The 15,674-nt window shown below is 40.9% G+C and overlaps 1 protein-coding gene across 3 annotated transcripts in view; it reads left to right on the top strand.

Annotated features, from left to right (window-relative positions):
• spns2 (SPNS lysolipid transporter 2, sphingosine-1-phosphate) overlaps window positions 1-15,674 on the top strand; it is a 64,383-nt gene that overhangs the window by 22,019 nt on the left and 26,690 nt on the right. For all 3 annotated transcript variants that reach the window (XR_002874576.2, XR_002874575.2, XM_011483746.4), the window contains exons 3-4: window positions 11,306-11,442; window positions 15,103-15,254. Coding sequence is in view for 1 of the 3 variants with exons in the window: in XM_011483746.4 (XP_011482048.1) it covers window positions 11,306-11,442; window positions 15,103-15,254 (289 nt within the window). In the remaining 2 variants the exon portion in view is untranslated. The remainder of the gene's footprint in view (window positions 1-11,305; window positions 11,443-15,102; window positions 15,255-15,674) is intronic.

The following is a 15,674-nucleotide window of genomic DNA, read 5'->3' as shown; positions in this document are numbered from 1 at the left end:
TGATGTCTCAAGTCCCTGCCCTGAAAGGAGAAGGTCTTCATAGTTATCTGTCAGGTTTGCCTCGGAGCTGCAGCATGCCGGCCCCATCCTGAAGGTGGAGGCATCCTCACCTGATCTTAGCCGGCCTGTCAGACCTCCGTGATGGTCACTAGTCAGATTTCCCAAAGTTATAAGCCCTCAGGCAGAGTTCTTTTTTCCAAATGAGTGACACTCGCATAATGTTGAGAAGCAGATCAGGCCTGGGGGGTGCAGAGGGCAGGCAAGGTTAAGGCAAAGAGGACGGGGAGCTGTGGTTCACCTGGATGGTGTTACCTTGTGTAGATATATTTGTTGAGAAAGCTGAGAGAAAGCTTTCTCCACCTTTCAGCATACCACCATTATTGTTTTCAAAGGTTTTTAGGCACATCAGACAAGTGAAGTTTAACAGGTTCAAATCGTCACTTTTAATGGGTGCTGGCCACGTATTTATCTTTGGCCTGCTTAGCTTGAAGTGGAGTTATTGGGGTCACTCCTGCTGGATGTACTGTGAGCTAAATCAGGAGCCTGTGCTCACAGACTGAGCTGTATTCTGTGTGGCTGCCCACCTTGTTAGAAACATGACACCAGCACGCACTCGCACACAGACACACACACACACGCAGCAAAGGACATTGCCCCAGTCCTGACAGTCAGCCTGCCTCTCCGTCAGTCTGTGAGCTGTGAGGAATGAGGCCACAGTTGCCGTGGGAAACGAATGGCTACAAAGTAGAATTATGCTACACACAAAAAGCTTTAAGTCCCAACTGCCACAAGTTTGCATGGTGTGATTATGCATGGTTTAAGGTGTGGTTGGAGGTGTAGGTTAGTTTAACTCACAAAAATATAAGTCCTCTCTGTTTTTTTTTTTTCCTTGAGGTTGAGTTATCCGAGCATGGTCAGCTGTTTTGGCCGTTCACGGCTGCTCTTATTTAGTCTCTTCGGTGGTGTCCCGGGTACGTCTTCCCTCTGAGGGGGCCGACAGCTGTTGCGGCCCCCGCTTGTACCAGAGACGGAAAAGATTGGAGGGGAAATGGCCACCTGCGACCTCCGTCTTTTGCTTGTAAATAATGGTGGTGTTTTGAGTATTGTTTGCTAAGTCCTGTATTATTAGTGCGGCCATGTTCAAAAGCCCCTTTTCTTACGGGGTCTTACCAAGTCTCCATTTTGGGTTTTTCTAGATCATGTCTCAGGGTCTGAGGCAGGGCTCTTACACCACATTTAATCAGGTCTTTAGGGACATACTTACATGAGCAAATCCGTACATAACCGCACTAGAGCAGTGTTGTTTGCCTTATTTTACTTGACCGGTTCTCACGTGTCCCACAACAAACGGGACTGGTGCGCAGTGTTTTACACACTCCACACAGCAGGTGGCAGTATAGATTTTTGTGATGGTATGATATCCACTAAAGTTTAGTGGGCACACAGATCATTTGCAGAATAATAAATATATTATTATTACACTGCATCTTGCAGTTTGGATGTAAATTGACTTTAAGCTTTGACACATTTGACTGTATAAGGGAACTGGACTGAGTGAGAAAATGGCTTACTTCTGGGTCCAACCAAATTAAGTCAATTCCTTTTCACGCAATACAGATGCCGCCATGTCGCAACCAGATGACAGCAGTCAGCAGTGATTGGTCTGAGTTGTCTGAGTGATCATTTTTATGACGACTACTCTCGCCAATCAGGAGTGAGCTTGGTGGAAAGCCACACCCCTACCACTGAAAGCTGACTCAGGAGAATCGGTCAAACCTTTGGAACGTTGGATGTGAGACAATCTACTTTTATTGAGGCATCTGATTGGTTATTTTATGAAGAAAAAACACCATAAAAAATTATAATTAGCAAATGGAAAAGGTATCAGAACAAGAATGTTTATTCTGACCAATAGAATGACTGAGTAATAGCTGTCTTTCTCTATAAAAGTCTTTGAGATTTTGGCTTCTTGGTACATCCTGTTTGGAACATTAGGGGACAGGGGTCACTCAGTCCAATTCTCTTATACAGTCAATGTGTGTGACACTGGCTATTAAGTTATCGTTATCATAGCTTTTGGCGAAATGCCCTGCATCCAGAGTTTACTGAACTGTGCAGTGTCCCACCTCTACCACGTTTTATTAAATCTTGCCCTAGCACTGGAGAGGGCCATCAGGCTCGCCAAACATACTGCACTTAAGAGGCAAATGAGTCTGGGTAGCCACAGATCACCCGTGCTAATGAGTTTGCTGCCTACCTGCTCTCAAAGATTTTATGACCCTTTACTTTTAGGCGTCAAAATTTGAACACAAAGAAAAGAGAAATGGCCACATTGCGGCGCAATTATGCCATTTCAATAGAGAAAAGGTTGTGATGATACGCTTTGATCCAAACTCTGCAATAAACATGATCAGCGATCAATTTTTGCTGCTGCAGGCTGCTTCTTGCACCTTGAAGTGACATCAGCAGATCAATTACCCCCTCCCCTCCAATTCCAGCATTATGTGCACCCCAGCCTCTCAAGGTCAGAGATAGAGCTGCCGCCTTCACTGTTTACACTCGCTGTATAAAGAGAGCGTGTAGGCGATACATTTCTGTGCTCCGCTTTTCATAGAGCATCATACTCAATCCGCAGGTAGCATGCAGGAACTCAAATGCAGTGCTCAGTCCTTCTGTTCGAGGCTTTTCATTAAGACACCATTCCTGCATTTACTGCAGGAAATGGCAGGACGGGAAAGGCAAACTCCTCGCCCCTTCCTCAGACTAGCTTGATGCCATGCCGCCAGCCACAAAAAAAAATCCTTGAAGGAAAAAGCATAACTTCTTCTCCCAGCTTTAAAACAGCATGTACTTATTATTTTTTTGTTTTGTTTTTTGGGGTAAAAAGCCAAATACTTTTTCAATTCCTGCTTTTCTTTGTGCACTGCTTCTGTGCAAAATGTTGCAGTGTGCTTTCGCCAGCCAGGCTGGTATTTCTAGCAGCGTGTAATTCTCCCCAGCTGCAGCTTTGTCACGCCATAGGTAGAAAGATCTTGCTGCACAGACTAGCTGTCAACATTTAAAGTGACTAAATGACTCAATAAAATGAAACATCAGATTTTAAAATAGCTTTCCAGCAAAAGAGTGAATCAGAAGCTGCTAAAATTGGCCGAAACTGTTCTTCTGGTGTTTGCAGACTGCACACGGCTTTTATCAGCAGGCACCATGTTGCTAGTGCAACTGAACAGAAGGATGTTATTAATAATTAGCCGTGATTTAATAAACTTGAGGAATGCAGGAGTGTTTGAGGACCAACATGAAGGGGAATCGATAAGGGTGATGCGTGAGAAAGTCTGGGTTTCAGTCTGACGTATTGGTCAACAATGACGTCCGACTCACACCGAAGTTATGTGTTACACCCTCCAATGACTGTCCTTCAGATCAACAGAGCGAGGAACAACCACCACTCCTGCGACACACCTCACAGAAAACTGAGCAGCGGACACAGTTTGCTCAGCGAGCCCCTAACTGGGTCCTGGAGACCCCTGACCTTCCCGATTTGAATCAGTGGGTTGTTGTCAGGCCTGTACTTAGCTGCAAAACAACACTGCCAAAAAAAACAAAAAAAACAACAAAGCATTAGTCAGGTGTGCTGGGAGAAGAGAAACATCTGAAGAATGCAGGTTAGAAGGTTCCCAGGTTCAGGAAAACTAGCGTCTACTTGAGAAGACATGTGATCAGTTATGAGCAAAAGGTCACTGAAAATGAGTTTAAACTTTAAAAACTTTCACTGTTGGTTAAAAGAAACCACTAATCCACCAAATCATTTATTCGAAAAATAGCAAAAATAGATGCATTCAGAGTTAATTGAAGTTTAATTGCTATAGCAAAATTTCATGTTTATTTTAATGGATACTAGCACAGGCAGACAGTCTGTGATTCTTCTGATTGTAAAACACCACAGTTTTTCAGGCACGAAGCTCCTCACTATTTTCCAGTTTTGATCTCTGTTGAATTTCAAGAAAGCTAAGTATTTTTCTTTTCAAAAAATGTCAACGAAACAAGTTTCATTCCCAATTAGTTACTATATTGTTTATCTCTTTTCCATTCTGTTTTTCCTGAAAATGTGGTTTCAACCTTGATCATTTACTTCAAAATGCTCAGTCTGGTGCTACAAAGCATCTGGTGCCCTTCTGTATGCAAATGTGCAGTAGTGAGAGGTTGAAGCAAAAACCTTAGTGCTCAAAAGAGCCGGCTTCTACCACCAACCAGCCGTCATGGAAGAACTCCTTCTTTTATGTTTTATTTATCTTAATCTTGTAACTTTGGTCAGTTTTTGTGCTGTGCAGAACAGCTTCCTCTTGAAAAAAGGTCAAAGGTAGAATACATGTAATAACATAACTGGTGTGTGGGAACTGTCGGTGTGATCCTGACGGTTCATTCACGGAGCAGAGGTTGTTTCAGCATCAGCTGTTTCCGTTTCACCGTCCTGACGCATGGGGATGTCACCCTGAAACAGAAACGGAACAACCTCACAGCTTTCTGAATTGAATTGAGGGATCGTTTGTCACCACCGCACCCTGTTCAAAAATGGTAAATATTTTGAATGATCCATGTGACAACAGAGATAACGAAAAATGTTAAAAGGAGACTGCAACCTAAATTCAGTGTTTCCTTCTTTTGCTAAGCGCTTAAAGCAGGACTATGTACACAGAAAAAAGGTGTTTTTAGAGAGGAAATGTTTGCACGTAGACGTGTCGTCCTGCTCATGTGGAGGTCAAAGTGACTCTGGCTGTGGCTTTTTATGCCACCAACTGACAACAGGAACTTTGCAGCAGACATGTTCAGGCTTGCTGGGAGGCCATGCCTCTCTTTTCCCTGAATTTGCTCTGTGGTGGCAGACAGACATGCAGGCCTGTCAGACGTCCCTGCGCCCTGTTGCTTGTTGCGTCTGGGGTCTGCAGCCCCTGTGGGAAGGGCCTAAATTGTTTGATTTCTGACCATTGTGGCGATGAAATCCTTTCTTTTAGTTAGACAAACAGTTTTACAGCGACTCTTGTCCTCTGTTTACCTCTTCTTTCATCTGGCTTTCTGCAGCTTGAAAAAGCTCCATCCTGCTTGATTTCTTTTATTAACTGAAGAATGCATTTCATTTTAAGACAGGATGCGTGGAAGACGATAAAATCCATTTATTTAAAAAGATTAATCTGTGAGAACAAAGCTTGAGCAGAGAGCTGAAAGCAGCAGAGCACCTGCACTGCTGTGGGATTAATCCTGGCTGTGCCTTCAGTTCTTTATTTCAGCCTCCGCAGATAAATAAATACGAACTACTGGCTTCAAAAGAAAAATGTGGATTATCCCGTAACCAACCAGATGTGCAGCTGTCTGCTTCTTTATACGCTGCAGTTGTTTAAAAAGTGAACGGCCTGCTGAGTACTTGGCATCGGGATGTGGAGCCTTAGTCGTGCTTGCCTTTGTTTTTCTTTTTTGAGGAAATGCCTTCGCTCAGGCCGCAGTGAATTTCAAATGCAGGTCCTGACGTCCAGCACCTGCATCTTCATATTCCACAGATGCACTTCTCACAGCTGAGTTACTGCGTGAGAATCATTTCAGGAGGTTTTGTGCGGCTGTCCAGTCAAAGCAAGTCTGGATGTCCGGGGATTCAGTGAGTGTAGGAGATCTGTCCTGGATCGAGCATGAAAATGAAACCTTTTCAGTTCATTCTTTGGTTTTATTTGACCCTTTTACAATGAGGTGTAACACATTTTGTCTCGACTTGACAGCCAACATAACTTCTTTTAAATTGAATTTCTATTTGCCCTAGCACACCTCTTTATATCAGTCTATTAAACTACTACTTTTTTCTGCTCCTTAAAGAAGTGACAATGACATAATGACATGATTAATGTCTCTGAGTGTTTCTCTTTGGCGTCAGCATTGTTCATGTCATTGTGTTTTGGTTTTGGATTCTTATGAAGTCATTGTCTTCTGCCTGGAAATGTTCAGTGGGATCCCTCCCTTAGAGACGGTGACAAATATGTGCAGCATGTCATTCAGACCTTCAGAGCAGGTTTGGCACTCCCACCTGCAAATAGCTGTGAAACCTGACTAGTACCGAGGAACCTTCATGAATCCAGCTGGGCTGTTCCACTCGGTTGGTATAAAAATACCAACAAAAACTATCCTTAATTGTAAAATTATGTTTCAAGTCAATTAATAGTTTTTTTTCCCCCCAACACAAAATAAAATAAATATACACGAAAAACAGAAAGTGATAGAAAAAGGAGTCTTAATATATTTTATGCACACATTTTTTTTCAAATTAAACATATCATATTTAATCAGATAAAAATTAAAGACAAGGAAAAAAAACTCATAAAGATAACAAAATAACATCAGGAAGTCACAGTTGTCTGTACGTTGTCCCATTTGTCCTCTCTTATTTTTTTAATTTTTATGTTTCCAAAAGTTTCAGTTTGTATTTTTTTTTATTGTGTAACACTTTGATACTTTCCTTCATGTTATTCCATGACTTCACCCCACAGACAGAAATTCATTTTTATGTTGTCCTTATAGTGTTGTAAATTTTCTGGAAATATTCTTCTTTCATGAAACAGTTTTGTGTGTAATGTGACAGTATTTCCTTAACTTCATAAATTATTTAAATGACACATTTTATTATATCTGTAACCTTCTTCTCATTTAGATTTAATTTGATTCTCGTAATATTCCACAATATAAATCATTCTGATTATGATATAAAAAAGCTCAATATTTGTTTGATTTTAACATTTATTTGTACTGAAACGTTCCAAAGAGAGGGATTTCTCTTTTTCCTTCAATTCCAGGACTTAAAGCAGCCACCCCCCAACCAAAAGTTCATGTCACCAAACCATAATCTGTCCCTGTTGTGATACAAAGCTGTTTGTGTGAATGCATGTATAGTAGTTCCTGTGGTCAGAGAAGTAGTTTGTAGCACAAAGTTCATAAGGGAATTTTGTTAAAGCTTTCTAACATTTTTGCAAACTCTATCATTCATTTATAAAAACGCTTGTTGTTTTCCTCCTGTAACTTTACCACAGGGCTAAAGGGAATGATTTTTCACAAAGCTCTGGGACTTCTCTGATGTAGCGTCTTTAAGTGCTCCTTCCTACAGTGGAGGTAAACAATGGTTTTCAAAGAGAAGAACGTGTTTGTCCAGCTAAGAGCGGCCATTACATAAGCCTAATGATAAAGACAGGATGTCACGCAGAGCTGATACTGTGGGACTTCAGACTGCAACTGAGTCACTTCCCTCCGAGATGGCTGTGTGGTGCCGTCACTTCCCACAACAGCCAAATACCCAGTGATAATCAATACAAAAAATGTTTCTGTAAAGATCAGTCTAAAATATGGTACTCTATTTGTGCATACAAATGAATATATTTCATATATATTAATATATTTTTACTTGTGAACCTTCTGTCTAGAATTTTTCACGGTATGTTTTGTGTTTTGATGTTTCCACGTTGGAATCAACAAATAAAGACATTAAGATGAGTAGCTGATAACTTTCAGGGATAACAGCAGGATTTTTTGCATATCAAAGAGAATTATTCTGTTTATCTTGTTTGTTTGGGGTTTTCTTTTTCAAATTCTTAATTTAGAAAAAAATTTGAGGTTTTACATCTCCAGTACTTTCATGTGGAACACCCTGTACATTTCATTGTGGTTTTGAATCGTTTCAAGCGCTTCACTGTGAACATCAATGAGATAAGAGGGACTTTTCCAGATTTAACTGTAGCTTTGACTGAAAGAAACTGTGAAGAGATGCTGCGATCCGGATTAATTCAGCCCATTCTGTGGAAGACGGTCTGACTGTTGTTTTAAATGAACAACTGGCAGCATTCTTCGGTGCCCTCAGCTAACAAAAGCATCCGCACTGAAGTCAACCGGGAAATACTGCATCATTTCTTTCCTTTTGAACTTAAACAGGTTCTTCAGAGAACATTAGTCGGTTGGTTTGCCCTGTATTTTCACTTCAAAACTAAATAACGTGCTTACTCAAATGAGATGTTATCTTTTTCATTTTTTGAGTCTCTTTGACAACAATTCCACCAAAATGTTTGAATAAAGGACAAAATGCATGAAAAGATTTCAACAAAAGGCCAATCTTGCAGCTTTGATTATTTTAAGAAGTGATAAAACGACGAACTGTGGTCCCATAACGACTTCTGAAAGATCTGGTTGTAGATATTAGAGCTAGCTTTTGTCAGGTTTCTAAAACAGCTACTATATCTAGCTTTGAAACGCACGTGGAGCAGCTTGTGGGAGATGATTGTGGACCTCTCCCTCACCTTATCTCCTGCAACCCTGCAGAATCCTTCAGTGTGTGTTTGATGCTGCATGTGTGTGCAGCCACGATGTGACTGCAGACGGAGCTGGGAAGGCGCCTGCAGGGAGTTGGGCCTGCAGGGAGCAATCATTGGAGTCATTTCACATGGCACAGTAAACCCGCAGCACTAACTGCAGCCACATAAAAGCACTTGGCTGCAGGAGAAAGTGAGAAGAAGGGAAATGCTCCAAAGAAGAGGCAGAGATGTCCGATACGTATTATGTGCCACAGAATCCATCCATCTATGAAAACCAAATTTGTTCAAGTATGATGGAAAGTTAATCTTTTTTTTAAATCTTTTTAGAGTAGAATAGAACTTTATTGATCCCACAAAGGGGGAAAAGTAACACATAAGATGAAATGAATACACGTATGTAAAAATTTAAAGGAAAACAATCAAATTCTACTAAACATAAAGGTGCAAATGCAAGTTTCTGATTTATCTTTTTGTTTTTACAGTCTCCACATGTCTGAGGGGGTTTCTTCAGAGTGGAAACATATTAGTTTGTTACTTGGTTTGAGTCCGCACTGATATTTTACCGGGTGATGGACAACTGACCTGTTTGGGTGGGTTCATGTTTAAAGACCGCTCAGAAAAGCTCCACACCCCTCCAAAGTTATCACAATAAAGCAGATTCTCCGAAAGACCCACTTTGATCAAAATTGTGTTTTTGGTGTTTTTAATGTGGAAATTTGTCTGATGATGGACATTTAGAAAAAAAAACTTAACCTTAAAATGACATTTCTAAATATTTCTTTATTTAAGTCCTTGTGAATCTGGAGAAGATGAAAAAATGTTGTTGGAAAAAGCTTGAAGATGTGACGTGGAACTCACAGTGGAGGGGCCACAGGCTCCCCGCTCCTCTCCATTCTGATGCATCCACTTGTGGACAAATAGATCCATGTACATCTTTGTTTTCCTTGTCTGAGCTGAATGTTAGGTTGTAATGTTAGGTTGGGGGTTTGAGGGGCTGTAAGATAGCAGGAGAGAGTTCAAGCAAAGGGTTGATGGGAAATGAGGGAAGGCTTGCTCCAACAGTCCTGCTCACAACTAAGAGATGAATTACTGCTGATCTGCAGAAACTATGTCCTTGGTAACACAGATTTCTTTTTATTTTGGCTATCCAAAATTGGAAGTCTTTGAAAATTGATCAAAAGATGATCAGAGTGGGACTTTAAAGAAAGAGAAGCAAAAAGTTAATGGCTTTGCATTGAATCTGTAATTTATTGTTCCTGTTAGAAAAATAAGATTTATGATTGTACTTTAGTACCTGCAGCAGTTATATAAAAAGATTAATTATATATTTATTCATTTGTTTCTATAAATAGCCCCCAGAAGAAAATGTTCTTGCTTTTTTCCCCACTTATCTCACTACAATATTCATATTCTGACTTTAAATACCGTCATGCTCTAATCTGATTATTGTCTCTTATCCTGGGGGCTGGCCTCAGCAGCATGTATGTTATGTAACACAGCCCTCCTGTCTTTTCTGTGTCATCTTCTACTCTCCCGTCCTCTCCTGCATGTTTATGCTGATGATGTGTCAAAACACTCCAGCTTTCCTCGCTCTCAAGACTAACATCTTTGCCCTTTCTCCTTCACAAAAACGCCAAACTGTGCTTCGGTGCATCAAATATTCAGGTCTGTGTGAGCGGCCCTCCTCATTCAATTTAAGCAGATCCTCTTAAGAGCAAGGCGTGGTTGCTCACCGAGCAGCGGGGCAATTATAGGAGAGCGTATTTTAGTGCGCTTTTGTCTCTTTTACTTATACAGAAGTTAACTTGTAGGAACTTAAGAAGGAGGAAATATTTATGAGCACACAGCCACTGAGCTCCTCTCAGTGGAAGGACCTATGTTGCTGTGTGATTTATCGTTTAAATTGCTCGGGGTCTGGTTAGTGTAACTATAAGTCCAGATGTGATATGTTAAACTGACTTGCTGGTATTTTTATTTCCCCTCAACTCCTATTTTTTATTTAATTCCTATTGTGCCTGATCTGTCACTCGTCATCTCTTATAGACTTCGGACCAAATGTTTGTTTTTGGTCACGTTCAATACTCCATTATCAGGGAGATTTCTTGTAGTAAGCAGAGGTTAAAGGCTCACTCTGATGAAAATTGTGTCTTTGTTTTTTTTTCTAATAATGCAGGACTGTTGGAGGACAGGAAAATTAAGCTCAAAATTACATTTCTGAGTATTTTGTTATTCAAATTGTCATAAATCAGGAGCAAATGAAATTGGAAAAAGCTTGTAGTTGTGATATTGAAGCAACTACGGCAAGCCACAAGCTCCCTGCTCCTCTTCCTTCTGATGCATCCACTTATAGACAAATAGATCCATTAACTTCTTTGTTTTCCTCGTCTGAGTTGGAATCTGGATCAAAACTGTGTAGCACCACTAATGTTAGGTTCGGGGTGTGAGGGGCCATAAACTAACGGGAGAGAAGAAGAGGGCTTACTCCACACCAACAGTCCTGCCTTCGATTTAGAGGTGAATTTCTAATGAATTCCTGTTGCTCTGCAGAAATTATGCCCTAGAAAATGACATATTTTTCATTATTACTATTTTGGCTAAAAACTGCATCATAATTAAACTGGGAACACTTTTACAGCAGATTAAAATATGATCAGAGTGGGATCTTAAGTATACTCTAATCCAAATTGTTCAGTGTTGAATGGAGATGTCCTCTGGCAGTCCTTTGCATCTCTGGCACACATCTTTCCAGTAGTCAATCTGGACGGGTATTGACTAAATAATTGAACCAGGGGAGCTCATAGTTGGCTGAGCTCAGCTGGAATTAGGGGACTTCCACAGCAGAGCTCAGTGAAGCAGCAAAGTAACAGAGTAAATAAGTGAATGTGGACAAAGAGTAAGCACACACTGTCTCAGTAATCCTGTTCTGCCTGTATTTTGTAGCCAAAGTAACATTTTCTTGTTGTTTCCTTCCTCAGTCTTCATCTGCAGCTTTATGGTGGCGGCTCCCATCTTTGGTTACCTGGGCGACCGCTTCAACAGAAAGGTCATCCTGAGCTGTGGCATTTTCTTCTGGTCCATTGTCACTCTGTCAAGCTCATTCATCGGTAAAAAGGTACGGCACAGAACCTGCAGAGCAATGGCCCCACAAAAATGTGGGCTTTTCTATTAGTTCCTGTCTGGCCCCGACAGGCTCATTAGCCTGCTATGATCTGGACATGCTTGGCGTTAAAGCAAGTGAAACGAAATGACACGCTTGTTACGGCAAACACCCACTTTGCAGACATTCTTTATGTCTCCCTCCACCTCCTGCTCTCTTTCTGGCTGCAAGCCAATCAACTAATGAAGTCCCATTTCTCACAGATGTCTCAATTAAAGAAGTTACAAGATAAGCTCGTGTTGTCTTGCTGCCGTGAAATGAGAATTTAGATTTGATATCGCTAAAAGGCTCTGGCGAGCTGTAAAGTGTTGGCTGCATTAATGGCGTGATTGCATATCAGTGATAATGTGGGGGAGGGGTTCTCCTGATGACACTACACATCAAATTACTGTGAAAGGCTCCCAATTATCGGTGGGGGGGGGGGCATTGACTGTATATGAGAACTGAATAGACCGAGTGACGTCACCCATAGGAAATGACTTAGTTCCAATTAAATGAAGTCATTTCTGTTGCCATTTTTTATGCGATGTGGACGCCACCATGTATTAGAAACAGAAATCGTCAGTAATGCCTTAGACACATAAGCCCCTACAGGTAAAAAACGGGCAAATCTGATTGGGGCACACAAGACATTTTAAGATCGTAGACAATCCGATGCAATTGTGTGTGGTCAAAAAAAAGCCAGTGCACACACCTTAGTAATGACTGAAGATGCAGCCCCTCCTCCCTACAAGCCTCTGTGGCCCGGACAACCCAAAACCTCACATGCACCCTTGGGGTTAGCCTGTACAGGAGAATCTGTCAAACGTTTCAGATGCCTTTCATTGAGACATCTGATTGGTCAGTTTATGACTTGAATAACTTTGACTTCAGCCCTGGTGGAGCTGGTTAATCTGACCAATATAATAACTGAGAAGCAGCTGTTTATTTCTTAATAGAAGTCTACAGGATCTTGGCTACTTGGGAGCAGCGGGTAGTTCCTATTAGACACGACAGGGAGGAGGGATCACTTGGTCCAGTTCTCCTATACAGTCAGTGGGGAGACCCTGTTCTCTAGAGCTCAGCCACAAGTCCATCTCTGACAAAACTAGGCGGCTCCTCCAATGCCAATTCAGATTTATGCAGCGCTTGTTTGCAAAGCAGCTTCACAGTTCCAGCAGTTCTTGCGTGAGTAAGGCGGTTTGCTGCAGTGGCTCCGTGGAAAATGTGCGTGGAAGTGACAGCTCAAAGTTATTGACGATCTCTGGGGTGGGGGTGGGGGTGGGGGTGTGTGTGGGGGTGGGGTCCTCGTAGCTCATCTGCTAAAAGACCAGGCTGCAGCCCCTCGCCCTGAGCAAGAGGTGCATTCCAGCTGCCTATGGATAAGATGAACTTAAGGGCGTATCTGACAAACGCCTCACATGATGGCTGCATTTGATAAACGACATGAGGAATGTTCCTCAGGACCTGCTGTCATCTTCTCAACACTTCAGTTCCACCCTGAAGACTTGTCTCTGCCAGTGCCAGTCAAAAAAGACAGGAGCGGTTAGCCAGTATGTAACCACACTACATCACTGTCGCTATGACAGGAGAAAAATGCAAGTCCTTCAGTAAAATGTTAATGACCACTTACAAATGACTCCTATCATTATGCATTTAAGACCTTGTGAGGCATTTGGGATTAGAATTTTAAATGGATACCAAATCCAGATCTTATACAACTCAGTGTTTAACTGCACGCTATTTCCTGAATTGCCACCACAAATTGGCGTCATGTAAGATTCTGTTTTTGGCCATTCGAAAAAAACTGAAGGCCTGACGGCGGCCTAATGACCCCGGTGGCGAGCAAATCAATGAAATGCCTTGTAGTGTCGCAAACTACTCCTCTTTGGTAACATCCACCTATTTCTGTGCTTCCGTGTAAGTTAATCTTTTGATTTAATAAAGTATTTTATGATCATTTGGAATGGAACCTATATTTGAAAACCTCAAAGAAATTCACTGCTCAGATAAACAGAAAAATCCTTTGTCTACTGGTGGGGCCTGAAATTTAAAACAATGAAATTGGGGCAAATAGAGAGGAAATTGGGACTAATGTTAAAGGTTTAAATTTCTGCAGGAGAATACAACTTAAATCCGCTAACTATGAATGACAACTCATAAAGACATCAGAGTTGTCAAAGAATTAATTGAGGGTTTTAATAAATAAGTGGGGAAAAGCGAGCACTATTGAGCAGCTGCATCCTTCAGTTTTGGACCTGTGGAGGGCAGAATTTTCCTTTTAACACGTCTTAACTAACATAAATGTCAATTAATTTATGATTAGATAAAAAATGTAAAAGAAACAACCTACTGTTACAAAGGCTTTGATAAATCGGTGTGCAAGGTTAAAAATGAGATTGGAAGGAGTTGTAAAGTGTAGCTTTTTGTTAAATTTCTTCTGGTCTTTGATCTTACATTTTTAAAACCAAAATTTATGGTGCTATTTTGGCTTTGTAGTTGAGGGTTTTTTTTCTCTTTATTTTGGGACGCCTGCAGTGTTTTTAGCAGCTCTGATGATAGCCTAGGGTTGACCACACACAAAAACAAAGCTGCCATCAGGATTGAACCTCACTGCAGGAAAATTTGGGGAAAGAAAAACTCAGATAAACGTAGGGTTTGCAGAAAAAAATGGCCCAAAACCAGCATCACGGTATCCTCCCATCATTTATTTACTGATTTAAATGAGTGGATGTCATCCGTTTCTAGGCTCGGGGGCCGACGATGAGTCTTGTGAGTGTCTTTTTACAGCATAAAGTCCTTGGAGAAAATGAAGGCTGCATTTGAATGACCTGATGACACAGTGTCCCACATTCACCAGCGCAGGCCTGAGGTGACAGTTTCAGCACTGAAGGAACTGTTTAAGACTCCCCTTTTCACAGAGAGTAACTTTATCTCACTCTCACACGCCCCTGACTCCCTCCGAGAGCTCACTGTGGGCCTGCATAGGTCAAAAAAATGAATCATCTTTCAAGTAAACCGATGCTGACGAGCGTTTTCCTGACGTAGTGTGGTTTCATACCCATATTTGATTTCCGGACTTGCAACTTGTGTTTTTTTCCGTCGGAGAAACAGATCTTTTGTGTTTTTTTTTAGCTGGTTAGAAATCTGCAACATTTCACTTTGTGGTGATTTCTTGCAGCTTTACAGGCAGACACAGAGAACATGTGGTAAACTGGTTGCCATAGAAACAGTTGATTATCCAGCAGCCCACATAGGCACCTGCTACATCCTCCTGTTAACAGCTTTAACATTAACATCACTGTCTTATCAACTATTTTGAAATGTTTAAATGTTATTAACATATGAGTTATATATTTAATGATTAACCACTTGACCACTATTGATGCAAATATGCATCAAACTACTAAAATTATCTTAAGTTAGCATCTAGATGAAAACAAAAACCTAAGTGATTTTTTTTTCATAGCTGAAAGTAAATTCAGCCGTCAAGAGGTGAAGTCATAATAAATGATTTATGTTTTTAATTTGGAGTCCTTTATAAATATGCTTCAAACAAACTGATTTCTTCCAGTGTTCTTACCTAGCAGACCTTTCCATCTTATTGTCTGATTTTCTGTGGTCTCCTCTGTGCAGTACTACTGGCTCTTTGTGCTCTCCCGAGGCCTGGTGGGGATTGGAGAGTCCAGCTACTCCTCCATCTCCCCCACCATCATAGGAGATCTGTTCACCAATAATAAACGCACCATTATGCTCTCCGTCTTCTACCTGGCCATTCCCCTGGGCAGGTAAGAGTCTGAAAAAATGTATAAGGGAACATCTCATTATTTTCTAAAATGAAACTGTTAATTAATTTTGTAACACAATGATGTCTGCAAACGTAAATGGAAATTTTCTACTCTTTTTTTTTTTTTTTTTTTATTCAAACTGACTGTTGGAAAGAAAGATTACACTAAAAAACAAGGTATTGATGGCACATAAAAAAATGACAACAATTGAAATAAATGGACTGCACAATCATTTTTATCAATGGAAAATGTGTTATTGTATAGAATAAAAGAAAAAAAGGGAATATAACTGAGGGCTTAATGACCTTGTAATTTGAAAGCTAAAGTAGAGAAACTGTAGTTCTTAAAATAAAATGTCAATCTTTTAGTTGCATACAGAAAATATTCCTGTTAGGAATTAGTGTTGTGATGGTCTGGGAG

The sequence above is a fragment of the Oryzias latipes genome, chromosome 14 (assembly GCF_053564925.1).
Source record: "Oryzias latipes strain Hd-rR chromosome 14, Olatipes_Hd-rR_3.1".
NCBI classification, from domain to species: Eukaryota; Metazoa; Chordata; class Actinopteri; order Beloniformes; family Adrianichthyidae; genus Oryzias; species Oryzias latipes.
This window is presented reverse-complemented; position numbering and strand designations above follow the sequence as displayed.